Here is a 17,969-nt window from a genome sequence, read left to right on the forward strand (position 1 = left end):
TTGGCCCACAAGAAGAAAATAGCTTATACATTCTTTATAAAACTGAAACCGACCAAAGGAAAAAATAATCCCCACTGCCAGGAGAGCAGGAGCGCTGGGAGGCAGCACTGGGGTTCAGCAAGAGCAGAGCAACACCCGCTCCTGCAGCGCTTTCCACAGCAGATCACGGGGCAGCCACCCGGATGCCTGCAGCCCAGCCTGCTACAGAACACCACAGAACAAGGCTGGTTTGCCTTTTTCATCTGCATTGGTAAAAATCCAGCGCACGCACACATACACACAGCGCGGAGGCACATTTCAAGCCCCATCGGTGGCCCTAAGGAAGGTGAAACGAAGGAGAAATTGAACTTGCGTTCATATTTCATAAAAGTATAAGCTTTGAAGTTGGAAAAGTACATCCAATAGATGAAATATAGCACTAGCCTGTTCTGTATGGGGTTGGGGTGCAGAAGGAACATCTACTAAACCTCTGTGAGACAATGCCAGTAGCCAGCCAAGCTCTGGCTGATGAAAGTGCAGCTCACAGTACGTACCCATTAGCGTTTGCAGAGCTCCAGACGACCACGTCTCTCAGAGCAGACGGAGATGCTTCTCTATCAAGGCCTGTGTCTTTTAGTTCTTTTAATGAAGTTAGACCTGCTGAAACTCCAAGAGAGGAGCTGGAAAGTCTGATTCCGCTGATTCACAGTTTACTGATGTTTCTCCTTGCTTGCATCTTTCCCCCTAGACTCCCATTCCTTTTGATTTTATTTTGGAAATCTTGGATTTAATCAAAGTCTGCATTTCCAAAATCGAATGTACAGTTGTCTGGCGTCTTAACGCCTGGAGCATCATCCCAGCACAAGCAGACAGGTCTTGTTTGATGGCACCAAACTGACTCCCTGGAGACTCACAGCAGGGGTTTACGATCAGCCCCAGGGTTTGGATTTCAGCTGCGTGATTCCAGGTGTCCCGCAGCAGCATGGTCAGCTCTCACCAAGCCAAAGCCTGGAGCCGGCCACGGGCACCGTGCAGCCCCAGGCTTTGTCCAGCCTGGCAGCCGGGTGACGGGAACAAGGCTGGATGCTGCCTGCCCCATGGGCTCCACTCCGTAACATCCAGGCTCTTGTGGCCCCAAGGGGAGCAGGCTGGACAAAGCTTGCCAGAAACGCTTTGATCTATGCAGAAATGCTCACTGGAATGTTTTTTAATGGTTATGTTGAAAAAAACTCAAATTAATTCTATATCTAATTGCTATCTAGTTTCCTGGATGAAAAACTTCAAAACAACACTCCCAAACTGATTTTCATGGAAACGCCAAGCCCAAATGATCGTTTCTGAGATCCCAGAGGAAGCAGCGCGCTCGGGACTGCCCAGCCTCACACCCTCCAGCTGGACCCAGGATCCCTCCAGCAACTCTCCCTCCTGCTGGCTGCTCCCGGGTCACCAACTCCAGAGCCTGGCCAATGCCTCAGCACTCAAAGTCTCTCATTACAGCCTGTCTGCCTGGCACCTCAATTTGATCTGTCATTTCACAGCCCAGTACCTCTACCTGAACAGGTGGAATATGGCAGATCCCTCTCATTGTTTTAGTCTTTATCAACCAACCAATATTAATTCGCAGGATTCTACATATTTCCAGATTTTCCTCTTAAGTGTTCTCCTTTCTCTGATCAATGGCTGCATCAAATACACCACTATATTACTCCTTCCCATACTGCTGTTTGCGTTCCCAATCTGTCCCACACATTTGACCAGTGTTTGATCTTTTTCAGCAAAGTAAAACTAAGGCCTAAAATTCCTGGTGGTCATTCTCTTGAGTTTAATCATCCTAGTCATGTAACACCTGGGGAAATTCTACCTGTCTTCATGCTGGTAGTATTTTATTAACGTATACTTCTGTCTTCATGCTGGTAGTATTTTATTAATGTATACGTTTGGCTACAAGCTGTCTTGTGGGCTTTCTTTTTGTGGCTGCAAGAGATCTGCTTTCTCTGAGCACTGAAGCGAGTAGATGTGCTGTACTGTGCACCGTCAGCGCAATTGCCCCCAGCTCCTGCCGTAACTGCAGTGCTCCAGCAGTGCCGCAGCAGGAATGCTCACCACCGCCCAGTGACCGTCCCCACTAGCGGGATTCTCCCGGCAGGGCCAGAGCCTCCCTTGGGCCAACCCCTCATTTTCAGAGGGGATCACTGCATTTCTCACCCCCCGTGAAACAGCGTCTCGCGGCTGTGGGAGTTCTCAGAGGATGGAATAACAGCGTGGGAGGTCACAGCATGTCAGGGAGTTACACAAATGGGATTGCGTACATGTCCTGTCCCTTGCTGGAGAGCCTCCCATGCCTGACGGCCCTGGTGGCAGTGGGTCTTGGCCAAGGCTTGGCTCAGCGACTGAGTGCGCTCCACGCTGGACAGCCAGAGGCAGGAAGGTTAGAGCCTTGCATGCTTGTGGGGTTTTGGTTTGGGGGGGGGGGGTGTCTTTTGTTTGTGGTCTTTTTCCCTTTTTTTTTTTTCTTCTCTGCATCCAATCGCTGTGGCGGTGGTGGTGAACATTAACTGTCTGCTTTCTTGCAACGTCCGTGCTTCATCTTTTACAGTTATTTAACTTACTTTACCTCATTTCTATGAACACTGGTGGACAGCAGTCATCCACCACCGGGGAGGGAAGCTGGTGTCATTAGTACTTGCTGCTTGTTTCGCGCTGTGGAGCTCAGGCTGCCCACGGCAAAGCTCGTTACCCTTTCCCTGCCTTTGGGTTATGGTAAGAAAGTCTGCACCAGAAGAAGTTCTGCTTTCCTGATTGCTTGAAGAGAAATAATGGAAGTCTGGAACTCAGGAGACTGTGCTCGACAGGGAGACGTCCAGACCAAACTGTGTTCAGGCTCTGTTGAACGTGAATCTGTTTGCGTCGGGCAGAGCACGCATGAGAGAGAAGAGTCAATAGGTTTCTCCTGACAACAAGCTGCACTTTCTTGTAAATGAGTTAAAGTTTGCAAATGTGAATCACATAGTTCAAGATTTACTTTCTCTGTATGAGATCAAAGCAAAAGTCTGGTCCAGGCCAGCATCTTGTCTCGGACACCAGCCTGGCACAGGCAGCCAGGGAAGAGCATAAGAGCAGTAGAAGCATTACAGACCTGCTTTCCTAGTATTCTCAAAAATTTCTGAACCAGCAGTACTATCTCATTGAGGGGTTTTTGTGCGTTTGTTTTCTTTTTTCCATTAGTTTTTCTGACTGATGTTGAAGGCACACAGCCATTTAGTACCAACACCTTTTGGCAAGGAGCTCCACAGCTGGACTGAGCACTGGACAAAACATTCCTCCTCTCACTTTAAAGCTGCCACCTGGTAAGTTCCAGCCTTTTCTCTGGTTCTAAAATTATTAGAAATAGCGAATAGCCATTCCTTAGTCCCCTTCATCACTCCTCTCACAGTTTCCATTGGTGGCTGTTGGCTCTGCTCTCCAGCCCTGATCTTTTGCAAAGCAAAATCCTTGTTCCTTTCGCTTGCTTGCTGAGCAGAGCCTATTCCAGCACTCGGGCTGTCTTTTGGCCCGTTCTCTGTACCCTTTCAATTCTGCTCTGCCCTTTGGGCTGGGGGAGCTGCACATCTCATTCAAGATGCACACATAAACTTCAGCTCCACTGCCCCTGTGCTTCAGCGAGGTGCAGTTCTACTCTTTCACAATAGCCTGAGTTATCACGCACTGATAAGTCAGTTCAAGAAAGTTATCTCAAGCCTTCTTGAGATGGTTTTATTGAGGAAGAAAACCTCCTTTTAGTAGCTGCGATGGTGCTATCAGTCAGCCTGACTTTGATCGAGCAGAGTCAGCCCAGGTAAGGCTGCCATTTCCCACTGCATTTCCTTGAGCAGAAGATCCAGTTTAACCTGCTGCTCCATCTTTCCTTTCACCATAGCTGCTCAGTTCCACGTCACCTCCTCCCCTGCTTGGTCAAAGGTTGCTGTCTCTGAGTCATCCCATTTCTAGACTTCAGGGGATATACTAAATGATCCCGTGACAAAAAAATACCAGCACTAGTTGTTTTTTGGTTTGTATTTTAAACAAATTGTTACACCAAACTAGTTTAGACTGAGGTCATTACTTCTTGCATAGCCATAAGCTCAACAGTTTTGCTAACCAGGCACCAGGACCAGAGCCAGGGGGAGTGTGTGAGAACACGGACCTCAAAGTGGATCTGGCCAAAAGACTTAACACAAAACCGCAGCTGCAATCAGCATGAGCTGATGAACCAGGTCCAGCTCACAGCAGAGGAAAGTCTCTCCCCACGTGCAGTTCAGATCGAGCATATTTCATTTCCCTCTGCGTCACCAAGTAGGGTGAAAGAACCCCCCACTGGGGCAAGTGAGAGGGCAAGGACAGCTAGAGCCAGGAGCTGGCCTTCTGCCCTCTACGTGCTCATATACCCAGTTACGCCATATTTTTAGACAAATAGTCTACAAAAAAAACAATGAAAAATACTTACATGGGAACAATCAGTTCTGTATATCCTCTTCATTCCTCATTCCCTTCATCAAGTGCTATTTACCTACAGCCCATAGATTTCAGTTCGTTTTTCCCCCCTCCCCTATATTGCCTACGCAGAAGGCTAATCTACACAAAGGATCTGGAGCTTCCCTGGGATTCACAGGAACCTGAGATTAGATATTGACTCCCAGAATCCCCTTAAGGGATGGCCAAACATTAACTTTCAAAAAAAAAAGTCTTTTCTCTTTGAAGGGTTCTGTCAGCATTTGCCCTATTTGCATTACAGAGCTAAACTGGAAAAGATTTTTCTCATCATTCAGACAGTTGTAACAACAACTTCCTCATTCCAAATCAAGAAGTCAAAATGTCAACTTTGTCCTCACCTCCCTTCCAAAGGAGATAAGATTAAAAAATACCTCTTGAAATTTAAAAAATTATTTGCTCAGACTTCAGTATTTTCCTTCTTTGGTACTTTGTATTTACTAAGCTTCCAAAACAAACACCATTTGGACTAAAAAGCAAATGTCATCAAAATCACGGAAACCAGATTCTTCCAACAATGTGAAATCTTTTGCCCCGGTAATTTCTTTGGGGCCAGCAGACATTAATTTGTTTCACAACCAATTTCAATTTGAACATTTGGGGATTTTTCTAATGGATCAGACTTTGTGGAGTATTCCCAACCCGTTCAAGAGGTGACTCATGGGAAATACACAATTTTGTCCTCAACAGATGGGCTGTGCAGTCACCTCCCCACTCCTGTGCAGCTCCCCGGCACGCCAGCTCTGCTCACACATGGATGCCTCTCCCTTCTCAGTCATCCCTCTCCAAACAGCTGTGCTACAACTGCATGGCACAACTGCGCCCATCCCTCGGAGCCTGACGTCGGTGCCACGTTGCCGACATCAAACACAGCCACGGCCATGGATCTGAAGCCAAACAACAACAAAAAGCCCCGCTATAGACCCACAGAAAAATTCAAAAATTAGATTTAAAGCTGAAAGAAGAAAATAAAGCCTTCATTTGAAACCATGCATGTTGCTTCTGGGTCTATGCTGATGCTTCTTATAAAAAAAAATTAAAAAAAAAAAAAGGCCAGAAAGGGAACATCTCAGTAAGGCCACCTTATCCACAGAGAGGTTGCCCAGAGAGGTGGTGGATGACCCATCCCTAGAAACATTCCAGGCCAGGTTGGACGGGGCCCTGAGCAACCTGATCAGGTGGAAGATGTCTCTGCTCTCTGCAGGAGGGTTGGATTAGATGTCCTTTAAAAGGTCCCTTCCAGCCCAAACCATTCTGTGATCCACGGGCATGGAGAACGAGAACAGGTTGAGGCCTAGCTGAACTCTGGGGACATGAAGTGGAGCGGGCACAAAGTGCCACAATATTGCGATTGGAAGGGTCCACTCAGTGGGACAGCCAGTCTGCCGAGATAACCCGTGTCTGCAGAGGCCGGAGTGGTGTTAACAGGGCAGCTGTACTGGTACCGTAACGCTTGGCTGGACAACACGCAGGACATCAATGGGAGCACCACATATCTTTTTCACACGTCTGGAACTGGATAAAACAAACACCTTTGGGTACAGCCGGTCCGATTGAATGCTCAGATGCTGTTCAACAGCTGCCAGCCAGGCAGGACCGAGTGCCAACTGACCCAGCTTTCTGGCTGAGTCTCCAGAGGCAGGGATGGGCATCCTGGGCTAGGTGAGGGTCACACCAGCCCCTCGCAGCCCCCCCTGCTCCCCGGCACCGGGAGTGGGGCAGCAGACACGAGCACACGCTGCTCTCTGCCAGTTACGCACCGCCGTGCAGCCCAGCTGGAAAACCCTTAGGTGATGGGGTAGAAACGAAATTAAATACTTTTTTTTCCCCCCCTTTTAAATTTGACTTCATGCTTATGAACAGTCTCTGCAATAGAAATAACTTCAGGGGTTTAAAATTGCTTTCATAAGCTTGGCCCCTAACTAATTGCTTTACATGCATACACAAAGGCCAGTTGACATGCCCCTTTTTAAATATTTCCATGTTATAGATGTGGCCTTTTGGAACCACACACAGCTGTGTTCCCTTTCCTGACTGAAATCATACTTGAGTCTTGAGCCAATCCGAAGTGAATGTACTCCTTTTCCAGCTCTCCTCTTCTCTTTCCAAGAGTTTTCTTTTTGCTCCTGTTTAGCTTGATCCAAAGCAGAACCATTTTCTTTTTTTTCCTCAGTGTAAAAAACCCAAACCCCAGGCATTTCAACCACCTGCTCAGCACAGAGCATCCTCCCTTGCCAGGAACGCTGCACTGGTTGGCACTGCTGATCGTCCAGCCCAACACACACCAGGATGGTGGGCACCAGCCCGCGTGGGTGAGGAATGCGCCCAGGTCTGCTGGGTCCAGCCTGCCTCCAGAGCTGCACTGAGGGACACCACTTCTTCATGTAACCCTCAGGGGCTGTTGAACAACCTGAGCTGCTGGGCCAGAGCTGTGGCGGGTGAGGAACATGAATGCCAACTCCTAAATACTCTTTAGGACTCATCAGAAGCCAGCAGTCAGCAACATAAGGAGTAAATCAGCTCATCCAAAGAGAGCAACAGAGATGGGATGTACCGGGAAGATGTCAGACATGCACACACAGAGGGGTCCCAGCTCTGCCAGGGGCCACAAGGGCAAACCTTGCCTTCAGAACTCAGGGCTTTTCTTATCTTGGAGAAAGGAGAAAGCACCAAAACTGGATCCCCAGCCCTTTATAAATTGTCTTCTGTCACCCTTCAGGGAGACTTTGATAGTGCAACATCATGAAAACACCTCCTGGAAGCCCCTACGATAGGTCCAGAGCAGAAGAATCATAGAATTGTCAGAGTTGGAAGGGACCTTAAAGATCATCTAGTTCCAGCCCCCCTGCCATGGGCAGGGACACCTCCCACTAGATCAGGTTGCTCAGAGCCCCATCCAGCCTGGCCTTAAAAACTTCCAGGGATGGGGCTTCCACCAAGAACCCTCAAAGGAGCCCTGTGTGCAGCAGCAGGGGCTTCCCACAGGGCAGTGGATGGGCAGCCGGTATTAGCTTCAGCATGTTTTGACAAAAACTTTCCTGGATTCTTTCTGGAGCCGGTTTGGCCAGCCTGCTTCCCCACCACCTCTCGGGGTGCTCCCACTCGTTACTTCTCTCTGCTTCCCAGAGCCTGTCCCTGCCCAGGTATGAACCGCTGCCCACTGGCATCTCCAACGGGTGGTGCGCTGGGGGATGACCACCACAGCTTTACAGCTCAGCCTCTCTCCCTCTCCCAGCCTGTCCGCACTTCAGGGCCAGCGACAGCACTGTTTTCTGCTGGTTCTTGGCTAGACCATGACCCTCAAGCAGCTGGAAAGGGTCCTCTTCACCAGCTTCTGTTACAGGGTCTAATCCCACAGTCCTTTTTATAAATTACCACTCAGTTACTTTCTGTATTTTCTGAGCCTACTCCAAAACCAGGTCCTAACTTCTATAAGAAAAGGCTGCCTGCAGGTTGAATCTTTCCAGTTCAATCTCCCAAAGGCTTAGGGTCGTAGAAGAGTGGGTGGTACTTCCCACCAGCTGCCTCCCCCCAACTCCACAGAAAAGGCTCAAATCTCATTTTGCAGCTTAGAAATTATTAAAAACAGAAAATCATGTTTTATTTGCCATAAAGTCTTCATTTGTCACAAAAACGCCAGTATAAAACATACACCAAGGCATGCAGCTTGGGCAACAAGCCACTATCCACACTCCTTCATGTCCAGAAACAGTGACAAAGCCCTGAGAGGAAGTGACAACCCGAAACCCTGCTGCATTGTTCCCAAGGAACCATAATCACAGTAAGAGAGACATTCCTCAGCACACAAAATGCATTCATTCAATCCATAGGTCTTTTTTCCTTGATCAGGAATTCACTTACGCTACAAGTGAAGTCAGGTTCTCTTAACCTAAGCCCCTCCAGCACATAAGGCAGAAGCAGCAGTCTGTGTTCCCGAATGCATTACAAACTTCCTAACTTTTCAATAATCTCATGATTTCAGCAAATTTTGGGGTAACAGCATTACAAGGCAGTTGTAACCTTCACTTGGGGTAAAGGTCTGCTTCTTTTGTCTCTGCCGCAACACCGATAACACTGTTTGTATCTTTAAAAAGCGCTCGGGGTCTCCTTGGGAAGGGAAGACCCAAGGCTGAGTGAAAGATGCAGAGAACAAACAGACAGGTGAAGCCTTGGTGAGAGCAGGAGAGCAGATGCACCAGAAATCAATGGTTGCTCTTTCATTCTACAGTGGCAGAATATGGAAACAGGGGATTTTTGGAGCTATAGCAGATGAATGCTGAGCATGGGGCACGACACAAAAGATGGCTCTTTGGGGATCCCAAGGGGAATAATGAGAAATAGAAAGCAGCCTGCTTTTCACCATGTTAAGGCCTTATTTCCTGCGATGGCAATTTTTTGCCACTCAATATTTAGATGCACAGACAACACACACACACACACACACACTGTAGTCAACATCAACTCCTGAGCAGCCTCACAGCGCTGAGCGAGGCTTAGACAGAGCAAAATGATTCCTGTTCCCTGAGCTACAGCGCCCACCCGCTCATCTCCGTGGGCAGCACCGGGGCACGCCAGCACAGCACCTTGGCCTCAAATTCCCTGCAGGTGGGGAGCACCAGAACGTGTCTTTATTCTCTTCCACGCCTGTACCTGCAGTCCAGCTGGACAGGGGTTGGATGAGGTATCTCCAGCACGCCCCGTCCCTCAGGCTGGGGAGCTGCAATGCATTTTCCTGCCCTCTCAACCTAAGTCTCCGGGGAGATCTCAGTGTCTAATTCACCCGCTCCTCCCCAAACATACAGCACTAAAAAGAAAAAAAACAGGGCTCACTTTCATTTGGGGGCTGGATTTTGAAGGGCAGAGGATTGATTTGCTTTTTCTTGTTCTTTTGCATTGTCACTTTCTAATAGTTAAAGAAAAAAAAAAAAAAACACCCCACACGTTAAAAATTTGTCATCCAAACAGCCAGCTCATTGTTGAGTGTAGACGAAGCCGGACACAGTAGGAATCTCATGTTCCTTTTCCTTTTTGGGATCTACAACATGGCTGTATCTTTCTCCTCGGTGACATTCCAGGTAGGGACCCCAGTTTGCAGCCGGCCTGCAGCAGCTTACAATGCGCTGGAAAGCAAAAAAACAAGAGGCATGTGATGTTTTACCTTAGTCTGGGCTGTTTTTAAAGGTCAGTAAAGCTATAACTCTAGATATGCCCCACAACTCCACAAATGGCAAACAAAGCACCAAAGTTTTTTTTTAAAAAAAAAAAAAAAAATCACTCCAAACGTCTTTGGGTTCAGTGGATTCTGGACACTGAAGTCAAACAAGCAGACAAAGCTCTGACCAACAGGACTCTGGCAAAGCCTGGCAAGAAGTCCATACCTCAGATCTCGCACTTGCTTGTTCCTGTGAGGAATGGGAGGCAAGACTCCAGAAAATGATACGGGGATAGAAAGTGATAGAAATTCTTCAGAGAATTTAAAGCAGCTGGAATAACAACAGAAGCCATGCAAATCACTGTTGAATGTGTGGGTGCACTTCCAGAGAATCAGACTTTATCTCCTTATCAGAACACAGTAGGGTAAATTTGCCTCTGATGCAACTACCACAGGTGTGGTTTTGGTCTAAAAATCCAATTAACACACACCTCAAAATACTGAGCACGTATTGGAGAAGAAAGCACAGGCATTCCTGGTAATGCCAAAGAAAGTGAGATCTGAGGCTCTAACAGCCTTTTTGTGCCCTTACCTGACAAAGGTTTCCTTCAGCTTTAGCTATTTTTACAATAGCGATGACAGGGATCCAGATGACACAGAAGATAATCATGCACCAGCCAACAACGGTTCCCCAGGTTGGATATAACACTGAGCCATAAGTAGGAGTTGAAAACGTGACCAAAGACCAGACCAAAATTGCCTATAAAAAATGGCAAAAAAAAAAAAAATAAGAGAGAAAACAGATTTCCAGCTAACTTGAACTTGCGCCATGTTTCTAGGTTGGTTTGAAAAAAAAAAAAAAAAAAAAAAAGGCTATCTACAAATTCTGCGGTTTCCTCTTGCTTTTTGAGTGTGAGAACGGTTGTGCAGGATTTGGTGTTCAGTCATGGCCACGCAGAAAGACCGAAAGATGACACTGTTATGTACCCTAACACCTTAAGTACATCTATGTTCCAACAGACCTTGATCTCTTCTGAAAGGGTGGGTGTCAGGGGGATGGGGCCAGGCTCTTTTCAGTGGTGCCCAGTGACAGGACAAGGGGTAACGGGCGCAAACTTGAGCATGGGAAGTTCCACCTCAACATGAGGAGGAACTTCTTTCCTGTGAGGGTGGCAGAGCCCTGGCAACAGGCTGCCCAGAGAGGTGGTGGAGTCTCCGTCTCTGGAGACATTCCAAACCCGCCTGGAGGCGTTCCTGTGCCACCTGCTGTGGGTGACCCTGCTCTGGCAGGGGGTTGGACCGGATGGTCTCCAGAGGTCCCTGCCAACCTCTACCATTCTGTGATTCTGTGACTCTTGGTTCTGTTGAAATCTTATGTTGGAGAATATATATGTCGCTAGATGAGCCCAGTACCTTTCTCTTTATGTTTTATATGTTCCCACGTTCTGTTATTTACAGGAATATGGGAAAGAATTTAAGATTAACTGATGGGAAATATTGCCGCAGACATGAGATATTTTAGGAGCAGCATTTTCTAATCTGTAGTCCAGTCAGATTAAAGGTACTGTGCTGTACCAGAGTGACTTGCCACTGTTCCTGGATTTGGGATCTTAATGAATGCTCTCATAGAAACATAATCTGTCCATCTACTCTCACAAGTAGAAGTACATCAGTAATGAAAAACTGAGACACACATAGCAAGACATAAAAAAAAAAAAATCTCAGACAAGGGAACAGCTGGACATCCAAAGAGCAAACACAAGGCAGGGATCCATCCCAAAATGAGATTTCACTCAAAGGGGAAAAATCTAGGTTTTCAAAACATTTTCTAAAGTCTGAAATGAAAATAATCCAGCTGCTAAAAGATGGACAATCTGGTTGCTCTGTGTTACTCCTAAGAGTGTAGACCCAACTCACCAGCAACTGATGTGATGGTCCAGCCTCTCCTGGAGAGGACTCAAGGAGGAGCAGTATGTATCCGAAAGCACAGAGTTTGCGTCACTGGCAGAGCCATACCCTGTCTTTACACATAGGGCCTGGACATTCAGCACCGAATGTTCACGTGGAAACTTCTTCAATATCCAGTTGCTAAGTTCTGTCCCACTAACACAATTCAATCATCTACACTCACCATTAACAGCACAGGAGTAATGAAAAACCAGCACGCTCTCCACCACAGCCAGAACAAACGGCTCTTCTTTCCAATCATCATTTCGATGTCTTCAATGAACCTGTTTCCTCCTGTTGAAAGACAATCATAGGGTGCACTGTAAAGCAGGTGCCTCCCTTGACGGTGGGGTTATCCAAAAGGGATAGAAGAAAGGCAATGGTCAAGGTCAGTTTCTCCACTTTTGGGGTAACCATTAAAGCTTTTCAGCCAGTTAAGTTATAAATGCTTTATTGCAGTAATTAATTTTTAATATACACTGTGCCTCAGATTGCACAGTCAATTCATAGATTTTTTCAATGCAAGCAATTTACCGTAAATGTAGACAATGCCTATTATCTCCAGGACAGCTGCAATAAGGATTCCCCATCCAGCACAAAAGTGGTCTATTAGGTTAACCCAGTAAATTCCTGCCTGTAGAACAAACAATAAAGAGGTAAAAATGTACCCAGCCCCAGTAACCTCTTTATGCAAATAAAATAAGTTGCATTGTTCAAGCCAGTTTAACTAATCACCACTCTGAGTTTTTTGAAATTTCCATTTCTCTAGGCTAAATACGCATTTGTGAAGAGTATTTTGTGTAAATAGCTCTACGTCAGGTTGACAAAATACTGTAGAATCTGATAAAATACTGTAGATTAATAACAAGAGATACGTATATGCTAAGCAAATATAGACAGCTGAGAGCAAAATGTAAGTTTGGAACTTACTGTATTAAAGCCGGTGCTGAAGCTTTAATGCTGAGCTACAGCAACAGCTATACCAGTTATCTGTTGTGTAGGCTCGGGTGCTCCTACACGCACAAGTTTTCCACGTGGGTTAAACACAGCTTTAAACACCAGCGTGCAATAGCGGGATCAGAGAGCAGGAAACAAGCTTTAAGCCACTTCACGCTCTTGCGTATGAAGTCCTTTGCAAGCTTCCCTGCCGTCCCTGTTTCATAACTTACCGGCTTTGCTTGACTATACAACCGTGTTCACCACAATTATCTTATTCACATTATCAGTCTAATTGCATATATAAATCTGCATTTCTAGATGGAGTCATTGCAATGAACCTTTATATCCTTAAAAGCAATTGCCTCAAGAAATTTTACACAGTATACTTAAAGTTCCTTTTATGTATGTATACGTATGCATATATATTTATACACACACACACATTCACCCCTATCTATCTATCTATCTGTCTATCTGTCTATCTGTCTATCCATACACATGCAGGAGAAGTAACCACACAATCTACAGATGCTCGTGAGGTTTTTATGACTCGAATGGGCCATTTCTCAGACCCTGACCTGTTTGGTAGTTGGTTCTGAACAAAAAGATCCCATCGGCATCTATTAGTGGTACGCTCAGTGCTGCACACACACTGTGTGCCTGTGCCTGAGATTACACAAGTAACGTCCTGAACTGAGGAGCAATAAATCAGGCTGACAGTTCACTGGCTTTATGCGGGCCTTCTATTTAAAAGCACATCTCAGTTCAATAATCACAGAAAACCTCAGGTTCCTCAAAGCTTGCCTCTGGGAATTTCTTATTTGCATGCAGCAAATTGCGCCATGCTCCATTGCATTACACACTGACAGAATCTGACTCTCTCGGATCGATCCATGCAAACAGGAACAGTTGGAAAGGGTATTTTGACTTGAGTTCATCACTTGCAGCATCGCTAAACCCTCAGCCAAAGAAGAATTTAATGTCTTACCTGAGTAACACAGATAAGACCGAGAAAGAAGAGCAATATGCACACCCCCAGGGTTATAGGGACTCTTAACTTTTTCATCGCTTCGGGGTATATATCATGTATGGTGGTTGTAAGTGTTTCTGCAAAGGAAGAAGAGCGGGGTTTGAGCAGAGGTAGTGCAATTAAGAAAGGTAATGGTCATTTGCAAAGCCACGGGTTACGTAAAACCGCACTCACCTATGGAGGCAAACTGAGAGTCAAGGCCCAAGAGCACGAGCATGAAGAAAAACAAGAAGGACCACAGAGGAGAAACTGGTAACTTGGAGAGAGCCTCTGGGTAGGCTACAAATGCCAGATCAAATCCTGGAAGAGAGTGGAAGGAAGGAGGTTATTGTCACGCCTTGGTCAAGGCAAGTCCCAGCACCGACAGCGCGACAGGCGGCCTACCTGAGTCCACCACCTCCGAGACGGGTCTCTTGGACACGAATGCCATGTGTCCCAAGATGGAGAATATTGCAAACCCAGCAAATATGCTGGTGAGGCAGTTAGTTACACAAACCATAATAGCATCTGAGTAGCAGTTGTTGTGGAACTTATTGTACGAAGATAAAGCAACGAGCCCGCCCCATGCCACAGACAGGGAGTAGAATATCTGGGTGGCTGCATCTTTCCAAACCTACCAGAAATAAGAACATGGAATTACTGTATCGCTCGCAGTATGTATCATAAACATTTAAGTCTGCCCCCTGTGGAAGCTCCAAGGACTTTTCTACATTTAGCCTGAATATCTAATGCTATTTCATACGAATTTTAGAGTAGGTGGGATATAAGCATGCTGGTGGCCTTGTGGCTGCAAGCATAAACAATATCTTGTGATTTCCAAAGGTCACATCCTGAGTACGTTGCCAAATACTTAATCTTATTGGGTTAACCCTGAAGAAAAGATTCAGCTCATTCACTTATGTGGGTTATCAAGATACGAATCTTGTCACAGTGCCAATGAATAAGGAAAACCAGGACAGGGTTGCAGGAGTGAGAACTTACATGTGCTCTCCCACTTGTGCTCCTCACACCATGACCCAGACAAACCACTTCTGCCTCTGGCTGCAGGCCCAGTTAGCACCAAGTGCTCACATAAAATACCACAAATAAACATCGTGCTTGATGTTTGCTTTTGGTAAAACTGAACTAATGTTAGCATAAGCCAGAACAAAAAAAATACAAGCTGCCTTTGCACAAAGTGCCCTTCCTGGTCCACCTAGTTTCCTAAGCTAATTTCTGGGCAAGGCACAGCCTGAATTTCAAACTCAGGCATCCCTTCAACCTTCTGATAAAGTCCCTTGAAAGCAGCCAAAGCAAGTGGGACACGTCTGAGAGCAACGCTTGATCCCACAGCAAGAACTTTCTCAGTAAGCCTTGCTGGGATGAAACTCCAGCATGGTCCCCGAGTGCTGCTGAGCAGCAGTGCCATGGTTGTCACCACTGCCTGGTGTGGCAGGGAGGGGGCAGAGGGTGGCTATTTTTCAGATTGAGAGCAGCTAGAATAGGGGCTTGGATTTCTGATAGAGCTGGGGGGTGCTGAAAAAGACAGAACCCAGCTGCAGAGACAAGAAACAGGGCAGGACATGAAGCACCACCTGACTGGAGAGAAAAAAAAAAAAAAAAAGAAAAAAGAAAAAAAGAAGGAGTTGCTCTGTAAGTGACAAGCCCATCGAATCATGGAAGTGTGTCATGATTCCAGGGCTGACAATGCCTCTCACCTCTGCCTCCATCAGCTTGGTGATGTTGGACTGTGTCCCGATGTAGTATTCGATGCCATCCCGAGCACCTTCCAGGGTGGCACCTCGCACCAGCAAGATGAGCAGGATGACGTATGGGAATAGTGCGGTAAAGTAGACGACCTGCAGCAAGAAGGGCAGGGACACACATCAGAAGCGAGGGGACCCACAGACCCCCGTGCAGGAGGAATGGCCAGGTTTTAGGCCAAGGTCTGCTGCTACAAAACGAAAAACAGGAGACCAGTGAAGTGAACGCACACCAAGCAGTAAACCATCTGGCTTAGCCGGTTCTGGAGCTGCATTCCAGCAGAAGCAGAAGGCCCAAGCCACATATCCACTTTTCAGATAGCACTTGACCAGTTTCAGAAATGTGTTTTCTGACATGATTTACTGCTGTAGCAAGGTTGGACTCAACCAACCCACAGATCTCTTGCTAGGCAATGCTTCTAGCAAACGCGAACTGAAAGCCAGTCAAAATTAGGTGACTAGGATGGAATTATCTCCTGATGAGACTGGGAAGAAAAAAAAACTAAAAAAGAAAAAAAAGCCATGCTGAAAGCTTGATTTACTGGGAACAAGGACTTTTAGGTTCTGTCAGACACAGATCTTTTTTGTTGTTTGCCTACACAATTTCTAGCGCGATGGGATCCAGGCCAGAAGCAGGGCTAAGGAGTGCTGTTATCATGCAGGCTACGTTCAACAATACTCTTGTTTCTTGAGTCTTAGTTTCAGTGTTACGCAGACAAATAATTGACCTGGTACTGCTGGTTACACCAAGCCATAGCATTGCGCCATCATACAGTGAGCCTGACATTTCTGAAGACTTCCCTCATATTTGCCCAGAACAGTCAATTCTCTCCGCTCTTCATCTTTGCTTTGTTCCTGCCCCGCTAGATCCTTCTGAGCCTTACCTTACACCCCAGAGAGGCTTACCTTTGTGCCAGAAGAGAAGTGACAACAGGAGGAGCCAATTGCCAGGAACCCAAAGAATGCAAGTTTAAGAGGAGCCACGCGGCAGAACAACCATGGCTGGGAAAGCGGAGATACTGCACCCTGAAGTGCTGAGATGGAGGGCCAAAAGCTCCAAATTAGAAAGCAGAATAGGAGGAGACATCAGACTGAGGAGATGAAGACAGGCCGCCAGGAACCATGGAAAGGCACCATGACAGAAGGAATCGAAAGGGGAAAAAAAAAAAAGAGAAAAAAAATCGGCGCAGAAAGGGTGAGAGAAAGAATGAAGGCAACAGAGACTGAAGAAGTAAGTGACAGAGCTACAACATGGTGGCAAGAAAGGAGTACGGAGAGGAAGGAACTAAACCAGGAAAAGGCCTTAAGGCAGGAGAGAACGAAATTCAGCCTGCCTGAAGTCTGGAGAGGAGCCGGCCTAGCTCAAGGAAAACTCCAGGCAGCCGTGCTCCAGCATGTGGAAATGGGAGCTCAGCAGAGACAGAGTCTGAAAACAAGCACTTATGGACCTGGTCCCTAAAAGCAGCATGAAGCCTTGGGTAAAAACAACGTTTCATAATCTGGCCGGAACCCGCACACACACATCTGTTTGCAGGACTTGACCTGTATTGTCCAAACATCTCAGCTCATCTGGAGGTACGAATAATTACCGGGTGTTCCCAGGGTGTGCGTGTGCGGTCACAGGCACATGGCCATCGTAACAGGCCGGGTGACTCCCAAAACTCAGCTGTGATCACCTGTGTGACGGCAAGATCCCCAAATACTTGGCAGCCCTGGTTGCGCTGAGACCCACGTGTTAAGTAATTGCTGTGTAATCAGCACTTTACTCCTATTTTATATAACAGTTATGAATCCAAGGAGCAGAAAGAAAGCCTAACGCCACGTCCAGCAGAGGGTGGTGGGCTGGGACTGCATCCTGCCTTGTGCTAACCTTGGCGTTGGAAGGGCAGGATCAGACCAAAAGTCTGCTACTTGCTCTTCTTAACTTACCTTTCCAGAAGATTTTATTCCTTTAAACAAGGCAGCTCCAACTATCATCCAGGAAAGAAGGAGGCAGAGCGCCAGGTACCACACAATGTTCCCGGTCTCGTCCAACCCACTGGAGCGCTGGAGAGTCACTTTACTGAAAGCACAAAATGCTGCGATGAGAAGAGGGCAGCAGCAGCACACACTCCTCTCCGCCACTGCTTGAAGGAAAGGGAGCTGGTTTCTGTAGGTACGACAAGACCCTGCAGCCATTTCCACAAGTGCGCAGTGAGAACGGCGCGACTGGCATTGAAAATCTGAATACGTAACTGCATTTTAAAGGTCTACCAGCCCTCAGCTCTCCCTCCATACATCTCCCATCAGGCCTACCTCAGCTCCTCTGTGTTAACCATGAAATTCTGATGGCAAGAGAAGAGCCTAGAAGATGAACCAGTTCCCAGGAACCCAAAGAACACAAAGCAAATTGAAACCGTGTGGCTAAAGAAATAGCAATTCCGCAACAGGCCCAGATTCAGAATAAGGTGAATATATTTTGCACAGTAACTCCTGAAAAAAACCTATATGCTTTACATGAAGCTAAGTAGTCCCTACCAGGACTCCAGAGAAGAGGACTTATTTAAGATGGATTATTTTTCAGTATGCTACAGGTTGACTCCTTTACTTCTCTATTATTTCTTTGAAAGGGCCCAGACTCATCAATAAAATTTTAAGTCCTCTCTGCACAGAT

At 46.7% G+C, this 17,969-nt stretch overlaps 1 protein-coding gene across 5 annotated transcripts in view; it reads right to left on the reverse strand.

The window, feature by feature from the left end:
* Positions 1-8,117: 8,117 nt before the first annotated feature.
* Positions 8,118-17,969, reverse strand: part of SLC6A14 (solute carrier family 6 member 14) — a 60,904-nt gene continuing 51,052 nt past the window's right edge. For all 5 annotated transcript variants that reach the window (XM_054213854.1, XM_054213855.1, XM_054213857.1 and 2 more), the window contains 9 exons: positions 17,246-17,378; positions 15,272-15,412; positions 13,959-14,187; positions 13,749-13,874; positions 13,533-13,651; positions 12,140-12,239; positions 11,790-11,899; positions 10,251-10,418; positions 8,118-9,626 (listed from right to left, as the gene is read on the reverse strand). In XM_054213854.1, coding sequence (XP_054069829.1) covers positions 9,477-9,626; positions 10,251-10,418; positions 11,790-11,899; positions 12,140-12,239; positions 13,533-13,651; positions 13,749-13,874; positions 13,959-14,187; positions 15,272-15,412; positions 17,246-17,378 — 1,276 coding nt within the window. In that variant the 3' untranslated portion in view covers positions 8,118-9,476. The remainder of the gene's footprint in view (positions 9,627-10,250; positions 10,419-11,789; positions 11,900-12,139; positions 12,240-13,532; positions 13,652-13,748; positions 13,875-13,958; positions 14,188-15,271; positions 15,413-17,245; positions 17,379-17,969) is intronic.

This window comes from Rissa tridactyla, chromosome 9 (assembly GCF_028500815.1).
Source record: "Rissa tridactyla isolate bRisTri1 chromosome 9, bRisTri1.patW.cur.20221130, whole genome shotgun sequence".
In the NCBI taxonomy this organism is placed as follows: domain Eukaryota; kingdom Metazoa; phylum Chordata; class Aves; order Charadriiformes; family Laridae; genus Rissa; species Rissa tridactyla.